The sequence below is a fragment of the Hipposideros armiger genome, unplaced genomic scaffold (assembly GCF_001890085.2).
Source record: "Hipposideros armiger isolate ML-2016 unplaced genomic scaffold, ASM189008v1 scaffold_204, whole genome shotgun sequence".
In the NCBI taxonomy this organism is placed as follows: Eukaryota; Metazoa; Chordata; class Mammalia; order Chiroptera; family Hipposideridae; genus Hipposideros; species Hipposideros armiger.
The window spans coordinates 2,651,620-2,670,601 of NW_017731554.1; the positions used below are offsets into that span (position 1 = coordinate 2,651,620).

At 38.7% G+C, this 18,982-nt stretch overlaps 3 protein-coding genes across 5 annotated transcripts; 1 reads left to right on the forward strand and 2 right to left on the reverse strand.

The window, feature by feature from the left end:
• Positions 1-56: 56 nt before the first annotated feature.
• On the reverse strand, positions 57-7,777 carry PIH1D2 (PIH1 domain containing 2). Its single transcript, XM_019653643.1, has 6 exons — positions 7,697-7,777; positions 6,903-7,105; positions 6,166-6,289; positions 5,547-5,792; positions 4,994-5,259; positions 57-3,066 (listed from the first exon to the last, which is right to left on the reverse strand). The coding sequence occupies exons 2-6, from the start codon at positions 7,077-7,079 to the stop codon at positions 2,932-2,934; spliced, it is 948 nt and encodes a 315-aa protein (XP_019509188.1). The 5' UTR covers positions 7,080-7,105; positions 7,697-7,777; the 3' UTR covers positions 57-2,931.
• Positions 7,778-7,806: 29 nt separating this feature from the next.
• NKAPD1 (NKAP domain containing 1) lies at positions 7,807-16,742 on the forward strand. Of its 3 annotated transcripts, none has more exons than XM_019653644.1 (6): positions 7,807-8,621; positions 9,208-9,284; positions 11,166-11,266; positions 12,741-12,890; positions 13,775-13,828; positions 14,270-16,742. In XM_019653644.1, exons 2-6 carry the CDS (start codon positions 9,216-9,218, stop codon positions 14,769-14,771), a joined length of 876 nt encoding a protein of 291 aa, XP_019509189.1. In that variant the 5' UTR covers positions 7,807-8,621; positions 9,208-9,215; the 3' UTR covers positions 14,772-16,742. The 3 variants fall into 3 exon arrangements, with proteins under 3 accessions (XP_019509189.1, XP_019509191.1, XP_019509190.1); XM_019653646.1 differs by having other exon boundaries at positions 14,273-16,742; XM_019653645.1 differs by having other exon boundaries at positions 7,951-8,069.
• A 177-nt stretch (positions 16,743-16,919) lies between these two features.
• Positions 16,920-18,963, reverse strand: TIMM8B (translocase of inner mitochondrial membrane 8 homolog B). Its single transcript, XM_019653647.1, has 2 exons — positions 18,820-18,963; positions 16,920-17,305 (listed from the first exon to the last, which is right to left on the reverse strand). The coding sequence occupies exons 1-2, from the start codon at positions 18,946-18,948 to the stop codon at positions 17,138-17,140; spliced, it is 297 nt and encodes a 98-aa protein (XP_019509192.1). The 5' UTR covers positions 18,949-18,963; the 3' UTR covers positions 16,920-17,137.
• Between the last annotated feature and the right edge of the window lie 19 nt (positions 18,964-18,982).

Genomic DNA, 18,982 nt, shown 5'->3' on the forward strand with positions numbered 1-18,982 from the left:
TTTGGAATTGTTTATGGCTATTTAAAATAAATCTGACTAATGCTTCCTTGTATATGTAATATGTGGAGCTATGCCTTGAAATTTAGGTCTTTCATTGTTGAATCTGTTTCTAAATGTTTATTATTGCGTGGTACACAAGTGACACTCCATATATTCCATAAATATTTCCCTTGCTGTATTATGAAAACAAGTCAATACAGTAATTAGTAATTATAGCTTGAACTGAAAGAACAAGCTTATCACAAGGGACCATCATCAGTATGAGCCACATCTGGTTCAAATACATGAAACTTCAAAGATAATTCATTCTTTGCTAATACTTACGGCTCTTCTACTCCCTTGGAAAAGAAATAAAAAGTTGACTTCTAATAAAAATTGTTCTGAGTTAAAAATTAATCTGACCTATAATCAAAATCTGATTCAGTCTATTTCTCTTACCAGAACTGAAAGAATAAGTTAGAAATAGTGGTTTTGGTTCCAGTTAGATTGCTTACAAACAAAACTATGTTTTTAATGTGTCTGGTCTAATTTTTGATCTGTTGGTAATTTTCACATGAAATGAGTAAGACGAGGGACAGCAGCTATATATGTGTAAGCTCTTAATACAGATACATTTTGAGTTTATAGAACTGGTTAAATAGGAACTGAGTTTAGAAGGATATACTCTGCTAAATGAAGCTCAGGGAGTTACTGAAGCACCTCATGTTGGGGTGTGGCGCACAGCAAGAGGAAAGTGGGCTGCTCTGTTAGGTATTTTATTCCAGTCCTGAGGTTTGTCAATGTAGTTATGGAATCCCAAGGCATGGTCTACAGGAGAGGTTGACCAGTGCGAGAGATGACAGGGCTGTATTGCAAGGATGACCTCAAAGCAAGTTTATAGAAAAATCTGGTTTCTAAATCAAGGATAATTAATGTCCATCTCAAATAATTTCAAGTTTTGAAGAAAATATCTTGGTAAGATTCAAATTTAAACTACTCCACAGTTCATTATTAGTTAATGCTCTTCCTGGGCAAAGTTTTGCTTTCTGTAGGGAGGTGGAGGTGGAAATGTTTTTATGAATATAAAACACACTGAAATAAATGAAAATATTTTGGGAAATAACTAGGATATAAATTTAACATTTAAACATTAAGTATATTAGATCTTGGTATGCATTTTATTAATGAGTACACAAATACATAGCTGCTGACATAAGTAACTCCTAAGCACTGCGAGTTGTCTGAAGAAACGTACAAACCTGTAGAGAACTTTAATGAGTTTATTTGAACCAATCTAACAATTGCTGGGAAACAAAATCTCAACGGATTAGGAAATGGTCTGGAGAATGGCAGTTTTGCAGTTTATTTTATAAGACTCAAAGGAGGAGTGTAAGGATTGTTACATGAAATCCATTGGTGGTAGATTAAGGGGGTAGGAGAAAGCAAAGTGGGGAAATCTCTGGGATTGGATAAAAAGTAAAATGGAAAGACCCTTCTTTTACGTTGGTGGGTACAGCACCTAGAGATGGTATTCAGGGGAACAAGATAACAATGAGGGGTTCTGTAGTTGGGCTCTGGTGTAGTGGGTTGTGCCCTAAGGAGTCCGAGGAAAGGGATTATTCTGACTGTCCAAGGCACTGTTATCTTGGATGAAAAAGACAATAGGCTCACTTAAGGTAAAGATTAACTTTTGTCAAGGAAGCTATGGGCCAAGGATGTGACTACTGGCCATGACCCGCTTTTAGTTAGCAATTTTTATGTTCAGACCATCCTATGTGGTTACTTTCGGTTTCTGAGTTTGTCAGGCCTACCATGCAGGCCTCGCCTGAGCTTATCAGGTTTAGTATAACGCCCCTTTTTGTCCAGAATAAAATAGTGGAGATTCAGCCAGTTTCATGTGGTTACGGGAGTCTCTAGGAAATAAGTTGGTCAGCGATTTTGTCTGAAGAAAAGATAGGGTGAAAGCATACTGTTTTTTGAGGGATGAGACTATATAATAGCTTTGTTAATTTTAGGACATCATATAGTTCTAGAAAATTTTCACACGATAAATTATCCTATTTCTAGAAAGACTCAAATCCAAGCCAGTTTTAAGAATATGTTTTTAAAGTCACAGAAGTTAAAAAGTTTTAAAATTAATAAGGACTTTATTTAAAGACCTAGAAACTAGTAATTAAAGAACTAGAAACTAGTAATACAGGGAAGTTTTGTATCTAGATAAGATAATTAGGGATGTTTAAAGATTGTAAACATTGCTTACATAAGATATAAATTGGAAAGTTGATACCTTTGTATTGAACAATTATCTGACAACTCAGATGAATGGGAGTTGAAAAGTACATCACTTCTGTATTTTTAAAAATTATTTTCTTAGGAGAAAGGCACTTGTCCTAAAGTCAACTCCTTTTTCTTAGAGTTGGATGTATTTTGTATTGTACACCTGGGTAGCTTGGACCCCTGACAGCTGTTTTATAGAAGCAGAGATTCACAGAAGCATAGGTTTGCATATGATTACACTGGATCTGTATTTTTACTGCTGGAGGAAACTTAACTGCTATGGCCCACTTTGGTAATAAACTTGCAGAATCTGTGATTTATTCCTGATGCAAAAATTTACTAGAGACAAATTTTTTTTTCAACCACTAAACAATTCTCACGTGTTAAATAGAATTTCCTCAAATGGTATTTAAGTTACTTAAGACCATTACAAATATCTTCAAAACAAGTATATCGTGGCAATACTGTTTTTAGTAGTTTTTGCTTAATGCCAAGTTTATTTGAGGAGAAAGTTTTAAAAAAAAAGAACAGCTAATGAGAAAATCTCATTCCACCAAAAGGAACTCTTAGAAAATATGAAACTAGTGTTTAAGAAAAACCACTACCTCCTTGTTCACCATAATGAAGGTCCTGTAACTTCAGCACTGAAAACCCAAAACACATGATGCTCTTGACTTACATCAATGGCATTGTGACGATTAATGTAGTTTTCTCTTTCATAAATTTTGCTGTCGTCATTTCAGGATTCACAGGTTCTGGAAGATTCAGATGTAATCTGTACTTCTCAGAGACCTCAATCAATAAATCATCCTAAAAGTAGTAAACCAAGAGTGATTTTAAAAGATGAAAATAGAAAAATATTTCCTGCTTAAAAGCAGTGTTATTGGATTATTGTTCCCAGTTATTTACTGCTTTCCCATAAGAAGAGAATCCCATTATTGCTATGTGACTTGCAATGAGCAATAAAGTTGCCAGATGTAAATCCTTGAGCTTTTGAGATTGTTACTGTTGCTCAACACATCAAAAATTAACTGATAGCAGTACCAGATAATGGGTATTGTCATCCTAAATTATGTGCATTGACTTTGGGGTGGACTAGCAAACAGCAAGGAAACCTTGTTCTACCCTCAGGATTTTTTTTTTCAATTACAGTTTATATTCAATATTATATTAGTTGCAGGTATACAGCAACAGCAAGGAAACACTGGAGACTGGAAAGATGGTGATCCGTGTTTTATAGTGATAAAACCCTTAGTAAAGCTACCACAAAAACTTGGAAGAAAAATTATATGCCTAGTTAATTTGTGGCTTTAGGTAAAGTGGGGAAAAAAGAATGTTGGTAGCATGCATTGATTTTTATTAGCTACATTTAACAAGGTATTACAAAAAGACGAGCTTAGAAAAAAATTTACCAGCTTGCAAGTAGAGTTGAAAGAATATTCAGAGCCCAGAAATTTTAAGACTTGAGGGCAAAAATGCAACTAATTTTTATTTTCAACAAGTAAAGGATAACATCGAGATCTTTTGTTTTTTATGAACAAAGACTGATTAAGGCAGCCAAGAAGCAAAGACTAAATCGTAAGTCTTTATACCCTTTCTTAAAATCTCTAACTGGGTTGAGGTGGACCTCAGTAAATCCTTACATTTGGCTCAAACAACAGCTATTAAGTAAAAAAACACAGGCCACTGAAAAACTGACATGTCTAAAAAAGGATTGTGGGGTATATTATTGACTGGAATTGAAGAAATAAAATGTTGCCAGTCTGGACTAAAACTAAGTTAAAATAGCCTTAGGACCCTAACATTGCATGGGCATGAAACAGGTACCTAAGGATGCCACATTCTCCAATGCTCTTTTCAGATGTGGCCAAGGTAGATAATGAAGGGGAAAAGCAACAACACTCCCAAAGAATGGAACTGAAGGTAATGGGAAAAAATGGAACTGGGGGCCAGGTAATCAAGGAACCTTGTCGTGGCCCTAAGTGAGAACATCCTCTGCCTCCAGGAAAGGGACCCTCAAAATATCTGCTTACCAGGATTTCAGAATTGCTGTGTACCAGCACCTGCTGTGTGCTTCATATTTTTCCCTTTTCTGAATTGACACTTAACTGTAGTTATCTTCTCCCCATTCCACATTGTATAGTGCGTGGGGTTATGAAAGTAGATAACTTGTGTTTGCAGTTTGTAAGTCTGGTTCGGGAGGAGCAGAATGCTTTTGATGACAAAATCCTGTCCTTTTGTCATCAAAAGTACTAGGATTGGAGGTGTTTTCCTTGGGGAAAGATGCAAATATTTGTGACCAAGAGGGTTGACTGTGTTAGACTGTAGGATTGTTGCCAATTATTTGCTTGTGAGAGGATTATACATATATCTCTGCCATGTGACTTCCTGTCCTTAAGAAGAGTATTCTTCCTGCCCTATTGATGTAGGACTCGGTCTCGTGACTTGCTTTGGTCAATAGAAGGTGAGTCAAAGTGATATATGCCATGTCTGAGAGGAAGTTTTAGGATCCATTGTATTTCTATTTTCCCTCTGCCAGGAGAATGCCATAGTCAGATAGGAATTGCTTCTTCACCTATATCATGAAATGTGCAAGATTTGTGGAGCAGAGGAAGCCTAGATGACATGTAACCTGAGCAAATTATTGTAAGCCACTGAGATTGTGGAGTTTGTTACCATAACATAATAGAGTGAATGTTGACTGATACAAATTTACAGTATTATCTATTTAACCTACCTCAGAAACACTGAGGTCACAGAGAGATACTGAATTAATACCAGGTAATTCAACTTTTAATTCAATTTTCAGCGGTTTCTTATTCTGATCCACCACAAATTTTAATTCATACGCTGGTCTCTTCATCTCCACTTGGATCTCTGTACTGGAAATCTCTTCTATCAGGCACCCTGTTTTGCCTGAAACATGGTCTTTTGGCAGTAAAAGATGAGGGAAGTCATCTGGATTGCTCACAGTACTGTTTCTTATCTGTTCAAGGGTTAGTTCTTTATGAAAAAAAAAAGGGGAGATGAAATCACAAAATTAATCAACATTAATACAATCAGGCTATGAGCTGTAATATATGTAGTGTTATCCAAGATGGCGAGATGCAGACATATTAGTTTGGGAATCTTAAAAGAATCTTAAACTAAAGAATTTGGTTTAAAAGTTTGTAGGATTTAAAAATCTTTAAGAACATGCAAATATTTCTAGTATCTTCATCTTTTTCTAAAGTTTCTCATCTTTAAAAATTTAAATCAGTTTAATTTTCCATTTACATTCATTAACTTACCCTTTCTCATTTTTTCTTTTGAATCTGTGGGGTCAGTTTGGATTCCCATCAGATTTTGTTTCATCCTTTGAATGCTTCCTTTTATTTTAAATTTGGTAATATGGTAAAAATGTGAGAGAGTGAACTGGAGTTGTTCCTCAATGCATTTCATGGCCATCCGTATTAACTGATCTTTTCTCACTTGGTCCTTTTCTGCTGCCTGGAGAACATCAGGATTGTAGGCAACGTCGATGATCGTGTAAACATCTGTGGTGTAATTCAGAGGGTATGAAATGAAGACAACTTATTTCACTACCAATATGGTCAGGTAATATATTAAGCCATAATTCTGATAAAGCTAGAAACTATACATTTTATTCCTGTATTTTTCAGAGGCAATCGCAATGATGCTATACACATAAAACTTCAATTAGGGTATTTCTTGGCATTTTATATGGGTTACAAACAGCTCGTATTATTAGACAAACTATCAGTTTGCAGAAAGGTACATTTATTAGTCATGACATTATAACCAAATAAAATATTTTACTTGTAATGCCTTTTACCAAGTAAAATCTGGTCCATGCTATTCCCAATAAAATATTTTAAAATGTGCTTTCTCTCCCATAATTCTATGTACCTGATGTCTCAGACATATCTTCTGGTCTGCCAACACTGAGAGGCACTGGGTGAGTGGTTGATTGGGGAGCTGGAATCCTTTTCCACTGACATAAGTTGATAAAAAGTAGTTTTTCTTTTGGTTTCTAGAAATCAAATAATTTTGCATATCTCAAAAGCTAGCACTTTATTTTAAAATAATATCCTACAGGTGGTAATACACCGCAGAATTTGAAGAGTGAGAATTTTAGGCTCCAATTAAGTCACTGTATGTATTAAAACTGTGTTTGAGAAATTATACTGTTATCTAATTACCCCAGAGCTGTTGGCTTTTCATCAAGAATCCAGGTGCTGCCCCAGAGGAACTGGGAAGAGGAAGAGGGAATTGATCTAAGCAGCTGTTCTAGGCGAATTTGACCCTCTTTCAACACTTCCTTACCTCCTCAAACAAATAAATTCTTTCTTTGAAAATCTCCAACTTGATGATTCTCTATTAAACCAACATATTACTTTTTATTTTCATTCTAACAGAAAAAAATTGGCTCATTTTGAGATCTCCAAAATATATCAAATATGAATTTCCCACATTTATTCCTTCAACACAATCTTCCACACAACATTTCATTTTCCATTTATAGAGTGGCAGTTCCCCTCAAGTTTTCTTGTATTACAGTACCAATAGCTTTGGGTAAGCTCATCTCTGGTCCCAGGATTATTTCATACAGGACCTCCCTAGCCCTGGGCACCAACTCTACATACCAGGATTCTGGTTTGTAGACAGAGCTGTGGTTCTGGGGCAGCACAGAGCTGTTTCCCTTGTTTCAGCTGCTGTTGAATGAACTTCTCATAGCTCTCAGGGTTACTTTCAGCCAGGTCATCTAGGAGGTTCCAGAATTGCGTAACTTGGGTGAGCAGACCCTTTGAAGATGATTCCATGATTGAGGTGAATAGGCCTCTTAAGTCTGTGGAAAGACATGACTTAGGCAAAAAAACCAGTGTAACTGTTGATTCATTTTTTCTTTGGGGGAAGGAAGAACAATTCAGGAATTGTTTTGGTGAAGTTAACACCTATCCTTAAGACTTGTGTCTAAAAGACTGTGGATCAGTACCATTTTACCTTTTCCTTATTCTCAAATTATCTAGTACCCTTCCTAAATTCTCAAGTTGTCATCTCAGATAATAAGGACTTACCTCTGCTTTGACCCTCACAAGCCCTAAGGGGAAAGAGTTTTAAGACTAGATTTCCCAGTGACTTGCTTTTTCCAGCACCTGGGTTTTGGCTGACTGGTTCCTATCCAGTCTGGATATTGCCAGAGGTTTGTGTGAGGTGAGGGGCACATGAGACTTCCTCAATCCTCAGCCTAGCTTATTATTAGTCAAAAGCATGAACTGTGGAGCCAGAATGCCTAGATTCCGATCTTAGCTTTATCACCTACAAGCTGTGACCTGGAGCAGGAAAAGAGGAGCTTTGGGTTTCTTGAATACTATATGAGGGTTAGACTAAATAGGAAACTTAACTAAAGGACAATCATTCCAGAGGTCTGCGAACCCACCTCTTGGTTCCTGACAAACCGCGACGCCTGTTGCCCGGGTAACCAGACTGGGTACAGCATCTAATTGGGTCCGGCAAGCTCTCGGTAGAAAGGTCTTTGTACATCCAGTTCCGGAATCTCGTCCTTCTGGTGCTGGCCTCACTTTTTCATCTGAGCCCGACCCAATTCTTTTTCAGGAAGGTTCCCGCCTCTCTTCTGCATTTGTTGACTTCTTGAGTGTCCTGGAAACCCTCTCTGTGGGAGTCTCTGGATCGCCTGTTGGTGGGAAGAATTTCTCAGGAGCACGACTTCCGGCCTGAAAGGGACGCTTGCTCCCTTTCCTCCCAGGCCGCTTCCTCCCCCCAACCCCCGCCACGCGAGGCTGCGGCGCACGGTATGGGTGTGTTTCTGTGTATGTGTGTAGGGAGGGCGTTTGGAGGGAAGGTTACCGGGAGCTCCTTCGCCGCTGGGGGGCAGGGATCCCGATGACAAAGATGGGGGTAATTTCTCTGTCTTCCTCTTGGGAGCCTCAACCCCCACTTGAGGCACTTTAGATACTTCTTGGGGCCCAGTCGAGGGTCTTACCCGTCCAAAGCGTCCCCACTGGGAGCGAAACCCGACCCCCGGGTCCATCCCAGAGGAGCGTGAGTGGGGAATGCCCCAGCCAACCCCGGCGTCCCGATTCCGCGCCGGCGCAGCCTCGGGCCTCAGTCTGGAGAGGTATCTGCGGGTCGGTCTAGGCTGAGGGAAAGGCAGCCGTTGCCTCGGGCACGGGTGAGGGCAGAATAACCCGTGGGAAGGCTGCGTTTTCACGAAGGACTCGGGTGATGCTGCAGAGCTGCCTTTGAGCCCTGACTCCTTGGCTTCCTGGGTCGGAGGAGATCTTATAATGGAGTGGTTCTTCGTCTCCCACTAACAAGATGCCTGATTTCTTCAGGATCGAGGGGTGAGTGAGCGGTGGGGTGGTTGCACAAAGCCCCTGCGAGCTACACATGTGAATAGCCCTGCCATCTATTTTTTTTTTTGAGGCTTTTGCACAAAACAGAAAACAAAATTACCCTGAGTGGAGAAATATAGGGCATCTCAGCATTTGATGTTTTTAGGCGTCAGTTTTTGTTACCGTTGTGGTCCCTGACACACAAATGGAGGTATTTGCTTCATTGCAAACAAACTTTGGGATTCGACAGTTTTCTAACCTGGACCTTGCTTGACTTGGACAGTGTGGACTGGGGCAAGTTATGGCTTTAAGGGAATTTCCAAAAGAAGATACTTGCTTCATAAAAGTTATTTTGAGGATTAAATAAAATGATGTTATTTCAAAGAACTCCAGTGTACATTATCTCCTTTCATCCTCACGTTAGTGTGGTCAGGCATTTTCTTCTTTTAACGGTGAAGAAAAAAATACATCCTCAAGAACTCTGACTTCTAGTTCAGCGATATTTCCTTTACCCTCATGCTTCTTTATAACATTATAATAAAAGATAAGGTAATAAAGGATATTATCATTATTAAATGTTATTGATTCATTTCAGATTGAAGAATGTCCCGGGTTCCATTGGGGAAAGTCCTCTTGAGGAATGTCATCCGGCACACAGATGCTCATAATAAGGTGAGAGGTACAATCTAGTTATTCCTCAGCACTTAATGAGGGCATAACAGTGTGCCAAGCATTGTTTTGCTACAGTTGGAAGATACAAAGATGAATAAAAAAGATAATTACAATACAGTTTTTTGGGTACTATAAAATGTTTCAGTGCATGGAGGAAGGAATAATGAAATCTGCCTTAGGGGATTAGGAAAGGCTTTACAGAATGGATGATATTTGAGGTGCTGATATTTGAACTAGTTCTGAATGAACAGGTTCAAGTTTACCAGATGTAAAAGATTATTCCGTACAGAGAGAATATCATGTACCAACATATGGCAACAAGAAAATGCATGAGGTACTTGGGGCATGGCAAGAAATTCTGTGCATCTATAAACTAGGGAATCTGGGGGTTAGTGTCAGAAGATGAGGCCTGAATGGATTGTGATGCTTTTGGAGATTAGACTTTTTCCTCTAGGCAATAAAACCATCAAATCTTTTTAAGCCGGGTGTGACTTGATTGTATTTTAAAAAGATGATATTTTAGCGGGGTAGGGGATAGATCAGATGGGGTGAAACAGTAGACCAATTAGGAGGGAATTACAGTGTTCTAGGTGAGAGATGATGAGTTCACATGAAAGCAGTGACAGTAGAGATGAAGGTGATGAATTTAGGAGGTAAAATCCAAAGAAATTAGTGACTGGGTGGTACTGATAATTATGGAATTAAATAGAACTACCTTCTGTGACTGGGTGAATGATGGTGATGGCATTAATTGAAATGGGGAACAAAAGAAAAGGGACAGAGATGATGGGAAAGGTTATTAGTTTGTTTTTGAACATATTGATGGTGAGGTGCTTATAGGATGTCCAAACAGCCGGAAATTCAGACTTAAAGGAAAGAAGTTGAGGCTGGACATACAGGTTTGGGGATTATTGACATGTAGGAAATGATAGAGGTCATGAGAGTAGATGGGGTCACCTAGGACAGCACATATAATGAAAAGAGAGCCAAGGCCCTTGTTTGGTTTTCTTTGGTGAATTCTACAACTCCTAGTTTGATCATAAGTGTTACTACTATCATAGCACCTGATATTTTGATTCTGAGGGTATAACTTATTACCTAAGCAGCCTCTATAATTGCATTAAATCATCCCTAATTGAATGGTGAGCTTCGATTTGAAAGTGGTGGATAAAATACATAAATCTGACACAGATTTAACCTAATATTATAGGACTTGGATATAAAACATATTCTTGTTTTTTGGTCAGTTGTAATCTGCTATTCAGGGAATTCTCTAGCAATTCTCATGCTGTTTTATTTTGTTTTGCTTTAACAAAAAATGTAATGTTGTGAAAAGAAACTTAGCCTAGAAAGTTTAAAGACCTCTCCTCACTAGCGTTTTCACTTTGGTAAAATCTCAGCTTTTGTTTCTTCTCAGTAAAATATAATAATGGTATCTGCTTTGCTTTCCTTATAAGATTGCTTAAGGTTCTATTGATATAATTAAAATCATAAAGCATTTTAGAAACATAAGGGATTATCATTTGCTAATTGTAGCATACTTGCAAAATTGATAAAGCTGTGTGTCTGTGTAGTGGTTACAAAGTTCTGTTGCTGCAGAATTCTACATATTTGAGATTTACTGGGTTGGATTGTTTAACCACACTAGAAAAACCAGAATTATTGGGTTGTTGGAAAAGTCATGATGCATTTTTGCAACGAGAAACAGAAAAAATACATTATGACTTTTCCAATAACGCAATAATAGTTTCCCAGGTTTTTTTTTTATCATAACCCTGTCTAAAATCCAATGATTAGTGCAGAGTGTATTTTCAGTTACTTGCCTGTGATGTAGTGTTGTTTGTAGTAACTTATTTATTTTCTTTAAAAAAAAAAATCTAGATTCAGGAGGAATCAGATATGTGGAAAATAAGAGAATTGGAGAAACAGATGGAAGATGCTTACCGGGGGACCAAAAGGAAAATGTTACCCAGCAGTTCAAGGTGAAGTTGCAGATCTGAGAACCAAAATAAATCTCATCTTACTCAGAATCAATTTTTGTTTAAAAAATTTTTGGTGTGTTCTAGATGAATTCAGTTTTGTGAGTCCTTAAGCCTTTCCTCTTTCATAAATCTAGACTCAAGCGTGAAGGTAATGGCTATGCTGCATATGGTCCCTCTTTGTACTTATTTGCAATGGAGAATTTAAAAATTCTACCTTGAACAATTGTAAATGTTAAGGATTCTGTGGATTCAAACTTACCTGATGTCTTTTAACCTCAGATTTTCTATTTGTATCTCAGCTTTTTCTTTACCCTATCATTTTTGCCAAATCACACAGCCTTTGACATTACCTTCTTAATAATTTGAGTGTAAATATGAAGGATTATACAGGCTTAGTTGTCTTACCTGTGGCAGTATAGGAATGTCTTGAGTATTAGGAACATCTGTTAGGCCTCATATGCCTGTTAGTATACAACTGTGTGTATGAATTATTAGTAAAAGTAATAATGCTGATTTCTAAAGCCACCCAGGAAAATAGTTAATAGTGAGATACTTAAGGAGAATGAGTGTGCCTGCAGGGTATGTGGATTTTGGAGTGTGACAGCTGTGTGTAAATAGCTTCAGATAAGAAAGTAGGCAGGGCATCCATGGTCAAGAAAGCAGTGTCAACATAAAAATACATATTATTTCAGTCTGTTTTCTCTCTGAAAATTGTCCTTCGAGAATTTAGAAGTACTGTACTATTTATTAGTGCAGATGATGTGTTTTGTATTGTGGTTGTTCAATCCCAAGTGGCACTTCCAGGAACAAAATATGTACTGTTCTTTTACAGTGGACTACTAATGCCTGTCATGGTGAATAAATCTTTAAAACTTATTCTCTTTAGGAACAGGGATTCTGTCTCATTCGCATTATTTTCCCTGTAGCTAGAAAAGTGCCTGGCACAGAGGAGCTCTTAAAACATTTTTGGAAACTCATTAGCTGGCTTAGTGACTGGTTTAGTGGATATTGTAAGCACAGATTGAATCAGTGGTTCTCTATCCCAACATACTCACGGATTGTGCCTCGTTTCCATCGTTACTGTGACCTCACTACAGCAAGTTGCTGGCTTTCCAGGGAGTGTATTTCAGAATCTCTAGGGTAGTTTGGAATGTCCCCAGCTGTGATTATGCTCTGCTTCCCACTTTGCATGCCCTCCTACTTGCGAGTTAGTGAGCTATATAGTGCCACAGTCCAGAAGTCGTTTCATTTATATTCTGCAATAGGATAGGTAGTAATGGTCCAGTTTTCATTGGACATCTGTACAAACTTATAAGAGGAACAGATCATGTCTTTTTATGATTTTCAAAAAATATAAATTATCAGTTTGTTTTGTCCTCCTCTTAGCTTGTTCAGTCTGTTTTGTGCATGGTGTTCCATAAAGTGACCTCAGCGATTGCTTGCAAATCTAAAAAGTTCTTGTTTTTTTACATAGCCGGATGCGTAGTGATGGTTTTGATGATGAAACTCAGAGAGACTATTGGAGGCCAAAGAATGAAATTTCTGGAGCACTGGAAGATAATTTTCTTAAGGCTAAATCCTGGAACAAGAAGTTATATGATTATGAAGCTAACATGCCAGACAGGTTTGTGACTAAATTCTTGTGACAATTAATGATACATGGCTTGAGAATGTGTACTTTTAAAAATTAATTATCCCTACATAAACTTGTACACAAATGTTCACAGTGTAATTATGCATAATGGCCAAAAAGTGGGAACCCAGATGTCTTTTAGCTGATAAATGGATAAACAAAATGTGGTATATGGAATGGTAATGGAATGTTATTTGGCAGTAAAAGGAATAAAGTACTGATACATGCCACAACATGGATGAACCTTGAAAACACAATGCTAAGTAAAAATGAGATGCGAAAGGACACATATTTTAATGCTTTTTTCTTATATGAAATTCCCAGAATAGGCAAATTCAGAAAGTAGATTAGTGGTTGCCATGGGCTCTAGGAGAGGGAGGAATTGAGAGTGACAGCTAACAGATGGAGTTTCTGTTTTGGGGTGATGAAAATGTTTTGAAATTAGATAGTGGTTGATGGTTGCACAACTCTGAATATACTAAAAGCCACTGAATTTGTACACTTAAAAGGCTGAATTTTATGGTATATGAATAATATTTCGATAAAGTTATTTAAAGAAAATTGTACCAATGTATACAGCATGTTATGAAGTGTTTTTGTTGAAGTACTGCAGTGAAAGAGCAGAGTATAAGAGCTGCTTGTTTCTTAAGGAAGAAAATGGCAAGTTGTCTTACAAATGGACAAAGGAGTCCTTTGTGTCTGAAATGATAGTGTGCAGTACAGAAAAATGTAGCCAACTAAGTTACTGAGCTATAATGTGGGGTTGGCTCTACCATATTTCTGTGTCTGTCTGTATGCATGCACTCCTGAGTCTATTTTAATTTTCAAAAATGTATGTATTACCTTAATAGTATGTGTAATATGTCATCTTACAGATGGGGTCACAGTGGTTATAAAGAGTTATACCCTGAAGAGTTTGAAACAGACAGGTAAGGCATATTAGGCTTATTGGAAAAAAAGTTAGAAACTAAGATTAGTACAAAGCCTGAACTGTAAACTGAGTTCTTAGTTTTTACAAAGCATGTAACATTTGCCATTAAAAATATAACTGAGAAGTAACAGGCGATTTAGATGGGAAACAATTGGTATTTTGCTTTTTCCCTGATTGATATTCGACACATCTATAGCACTTAGGTTTTTATATATAGTATCCCTGGGAATACAGTAATTCAGTATGACAGGTTAGAATTTTTATGTTCATTTTAAAGATGAGGAAACAAAAATTCACTGAAAGTGATAAAGTCTCATAGTAACCCTATGTCAAACTATTAAAATTCAGATGTTAACCCCAACTTCCTATCTAGAATTCAGAATATTAAATAGAAATATACTTTTTACTTTCTATAGTAAAGCATTTTCTTTTTTATTAGTAGTGATCAGCAAGATATTACCAATGGAAAAAAAACATCTCCCCAGGTAAAATCATCTACCCATGAAACTCACAAGCACAAGAAGTCAAAGAAATCCCACAAAAAAAAGCAGAAAAAGAAGTCACACAAAAAACAGAAGAAAAGCAAAAAGGAAGTCACAGATATAACGGCAGATACCTCAAGCGAGTTCTCAGAAGAAACTGGAGCTTCTAGTACTAGAAAACAACCACATAAGCGTAAGAAAAAATCCAGGAAAAAGTCTCTCAAAAAATCTGCTTTAGTCTTAGAGGCAGAAAGTGACACTTCTCAGGCAGCTGATTCTGCATCCAGCAGTTCTGAGGAAAGTGAGGAAAGAGACACTAAGAAAACCAAAAGGAAAAAGAGAGATAAAAAAGTTCATGTCCCTGTAGTAAACAATGAGATACAGGAGAGGACAAACAAACGCACAAATTGGAAAGTGGCTACAGATGAAAGGTCTGCTGAGAGTTCAGAGGATGACTAAATGCAAAAGAAACATTCTTCAGTTTCCCATGTGACTGGATATTTACAGCTCTTGCACCTTGGGGCTTTGCCAGTGACTACTGCTCAGCACAGGGGGCTTGAGGTCAGAGCTGTTCCGTGCCATCTATATGCGTTCTTACAGACTTGTCTTCTATTTTGGCTTGTTAAACTTGATCCTCATTGTTAATAGGGAATTTGGTATTTTGTTATGAAAGTTTCTTCAAGAGATTATTTTTTGCAATTAATTACATTCAGCATAGAGTGCATATATAGCAAATTAAAGGACCCAGAAAGCTGAATCCAGTGACCTGGGTACAACAATTGAAATGTTGAATTTTGGGGAAAGCAGTACTGTGTAGAATGGTATAAGGGAACATTGTGTTGCTCCCGTTGATTTATGTAGCAGGTGCCACTTGACTTTTTTTGTCTTCAGCCTTGGTGCTTTGATTTTTATTTTGGCCCCACACATGGTCCAATAAGAACAGATTTTCCCTTTATAACATCCAGACAGCTGTTACTAGAAGAGGCTAGGGTTTTCTGTCAAATTTACCTGCTGGACAGGAACTGTAGCTATACTTAGTATACCCTTAAAACACGGTAATTGGATAGTAAATGGTTTTCTAGTTCCATTGCTGTATATTGCCTAAATGGACTTGTGTTTAAAATTATTTCTGCACTTGTCTTAGGTAAGTCCTCAACCAAATGGGGAAGAATTCGGAGTCAGTCATGCTAATGGTGCTCTGAACAGGGTTCAGGGCAGCGTCTGCCATTTAAATGTTGTCCTCCTCGTTCATTTCTAAATCTATTAATGAAATTTAGATTTTCCCTGAACTAGGTTGAATCAGTTCCAAAATGAAACAGGCTTCTCAGGGACATACCCAATTCTTCCCATTCTGCCTTTGGATTAAAGAACCAAGCAGAAACCATATTATTTCCCTTTACTAGATGCTACAATCCCTATGTTAATTCTTAAGAAACCAAAATCACACTGAAAGTGAAAGAAAGCTGGCAGAATACAAGTTAATTTTTTCATTATGGCAGACGATCAGGTGACATTGTTTTTCCTGGTTGTCACTACATGGGCTAAGTAAAAAGCTTGAAAACTCAAGACTCGTTGTCTTGGTTCTGCCACTAATTGGTTATGTGATCCCGAGCAGGTAGTTAAATCTCCCTGGCCTTACTTTTAGCCCCATGTATAATAACAGAAATACTTCATGGTAAAATGACAGTGTAAGACACCAGCAACAGAATATAACTATGACAACATTTCATGAGGTGGTAATATTTTGTGGTTCTAACTACTAAATTTGTTCTCTTTATAGATTTCTAATAAAATGCTTAGTCATAAAATACATGGTTGGCCAGAGGTTCCCTATCCTGTGACTATAAGCAGGTGCTACCATTTGGGATATGTATTTGAAATAGTAATACTTTAGTACTGAACTGTCAATGTTCCATGGTGTATATTTTTATCTTTGGGATTAACAGGGGCCCAACGGGGGGAAGAACAGTCTATAATTACTACCTCTTCACCTAAAGCAATTGTTTTTGTCTTGGAGCAAGTGAAATCTTTGTTGTTAAGGAGTGTTCACTTTTTATTTATTTTATTTATTTATTTAGCTGAGCCATCCTGCCACCTATTGGCAGCTCAGCTCGGGCTGGAAATCAAACCGCTGTTCAGAGCACACACACTTGAGTGAGCTATTAAACCACCTGAGCCACTCGGCTGGCCCTTCACTTTTTTAAAGCACTGTTTCTGTGCTATGACATGATTCTAAGCACTCAGGAAGATGGGCAGTGGCACAAGACATCTCCAGGAAGTTGATTCTGTTTGGGTCTTGACCTTCCCTTCCTCCCATACTAGCAGGCCTCTCTCTTTCCAAAGGAATGCATATCTTGCCTGTTTTGTTTTTTTGCCATGTTTACCTTTTCTTGGTCATGTATAAGCAATAAAGCTGTTTTCTGTTCTTCACCTTTCTCTTCTATGCAATAGGCTAAGGCTTTGATGGTTCTTCCAGCCCCTTTAAGTAGGGCTTAGGGTGGCTCTTCAAAACCTAAGATCTCCCATTTGCCCTGGCCTTGGAACGTTTATTCTAGTGTTCCTGTCAATCAGAGATCTTATTAAATCCTAAAATGGGATTTAAAAAATGAGTTGGAGAATTCACATTTATTGAATAACTATTGTGACACAATGTGGAATTTCTGAATTCCAAATAAATTTCACTTTTAAACATTTGATCTGTTACTTCTTAACATCAGCACGACTGAAGTTGACCTGACAGTGGGTTGACAGCTTTCCCCCACTGGCCCTTCCATCTGCTTAATAACAAGTGTGTTGCTGCTTCTGTCCTTCTCCCAAGGAACAGCCTATTGCCCTCCTTTCTGTACAATTTGGGCAAACCTACTGGTGATAGCAAGAGTAGTGTCAATGAAGCGGTCCACACAGCTAGAGAGACAATTTTCAGTGCGAGAGTCTAGGCGATTCCCTGGCTTGTCCACACATTTATCCCAACATAGCTCCATGAAGTGATGCACCTAAGAGAAAAGAAAAGTAGTAACCATTGGGGTCTGCATATGGGCCTAACTGCCAATTTTCTTATTTCCTTCCCATTTAATCACCTGACTAAACCATTCTTTCAATCAACGAACCATGGGCTCTATTCTTTCCTCACTTCCTAATCTGTCACCCATATGGTCCAGTTCCTCATCCCCACAGTGCAGTAATCCTTTTATCCTTTCCTTTTTCTATTCTTTAGTAATTAAAAAATATTTTCCATCAAGTCACCCCTGTGTTTGCTTAATGCATCAATTTCTCTGTTAGCCACGCAGGGCACTCCCTTGGTTAATCCCAATCCATACTATTTCAGTGAGGCCCACACAGCATACTCAACTTGACTCTTAATAATAATCCTGGAATGCCCTCTCTAAAGATTTTACTCATTATTCAAACAGTTCAAATTCTTACCTCCTTGAAGACCACTGTCTATTATTTTTTAATTGTGTCAGGTCCTTAATCAGAATGTAAGTTTTCAGGCAGGGTTAATACCTTCTTTTATATTCCCAAACTAGCACCAGTGGAGGCTGGGAAGGTATGGTACCAATTAATTCCCCCCAAACGACTGTACTCATCTCATTCTAAACCTATCCCTTAGAGAACAGTATTTAAGTTGTTAACCTTTTTGGGGTCATGAACACATTGAGAATCCAATGAAGCCAGAAAAATGCACCTAACAGGCACAGAAAATGTGTGCACTTTCATAATGGTCAGGACCCAAAGAATTATAATCAGGGTTCTCGCCTCTTATCCACCATGAATCCCTACCCCTACCAACAGTCGTCGTCCCCAGCTTAAAAAAAAAAGGTGGGGGGAAATAACCATTTACCGAGGGCTCACCATTTAGGAGGCTGGGTACTAAGCATTCAGTTCGATCCTTTCTGCCGCCTTTTAAGGGGCGTGGTTAAGTAGCTCAGTCATGCAGCTAATAAGGGACCACGCGGCGTTACAACCATGCCGAAAGGGCTCCAAAACACTGTTCTAAACGAATAAACAGGTTACTTCAGAGCCCACCTTTTCCCAGTAATGTTCTACCGCTATCGTTTTTCAAATACATCACCGCATTTGATCCTCACAATCCAGAGAGGCAGCGGGCGACTGCAAAACCAAGACCCATTGTGGATGGGTGTCTCGTCTAGGTGCACGTGGCCTATAAGTTATAAGTGGCAGAGACAGGGCTAGAACCTAGATCTCTCGAATGCCAGCCCACAGGGCTCATCGATAAACTAGGCTCCCGAGACATGGCGTCGCCCAAACCTTCCTTTTCTGCTTTACGCCTTCTCTTTTCCCCACGGTGGGCATCCTTAGCGGGCACCTGGGCACCACTGGTCACCAGCGGCAGCAGCGCCATGACTCGTTTCTTTTGCGAGGGGAACCGGGCGGAGCAGGCATATCTGGCGGCCTCACCGCGCCGCCGGCGTATAGAGAGCTCCGCGGGTGCCCGGGACCTGTACTTCATCCTCCTTTCTCTTCACCCTGGTTCCTGTCCCCGTACCTGTGCAGTGAACTGCGCCTTCTGCTGTTCGGCCGCCACCAGGCGCTGCAATTCCGCTTCGCCCGCCTCACCCAGCTCCGCCATTGTCCGGATCGGACTCTGGACCTGCCGACCAATGTGTACGCGCATGTGCGCCGGACGCGCGCGGACTCCGGACTTCCGG

Excerpts from the sequence above, each read along its gene's own strand:
- PIH1D2 (XM_019653643.1), bottom strand. The coding sequence starts at position 7,079 with ATGGAATCATCTTCAAAGGGTCTGCTCACCCAAGTTACGCAATTCTGG. Across the intron at positions 6,290-6,902 it reads GTCTACAAACCAGAATCCTG|AAACCAAAAGAAAAACTACT; the intron begins GTATGTAGAGTT and ends TTTGATTTCTAG. Across the intron at positions 5,793-6,165 it reads AGATATGTCTGAGACATCAG|ATGTTTACACGATCATCGAC; the intron begins GTACATAGAATT and ends ATTACACCACAG.
- NKAPD1 (XM_019653644.1), top strand. The coding sequence starts at position 9,216 with ATGTCCCGGGTTCCATTGGGGAAAGTCCTCTTGAGGAATGTCATCCGG. Across the intron at positions 12,891-13,774 it reads GAAGCTAACATGCCAGACAG|ATGGGGTCACAGTGGTTATA; the intron begins GTTTGTGACTAA and ends GTCATCTTACAG. Across the intron at positions 13,829-14,269 it reads GAAGAGTTTGAAACAGACAG|TAGTGATCAGCAAGATATTA; the intron begins GTAAGGCATATT and ends CTTTTTTATTAG.
- TIMM8B (XM_019653647.1), bottom strand. The coding sequence starts at position 18,948 with ATGCGCGTACACATTGGTCGGCAGGTCCAGAGTCCGATCCGGACAATG. Across the intron at positions 17,306-18,819 it reads AGGCGCAGTTCACTGCACAG|GTGCATCACTTCATGGAGCT; the intron begins GTACGGGGACAG and ends CTTTTCTCTTAG.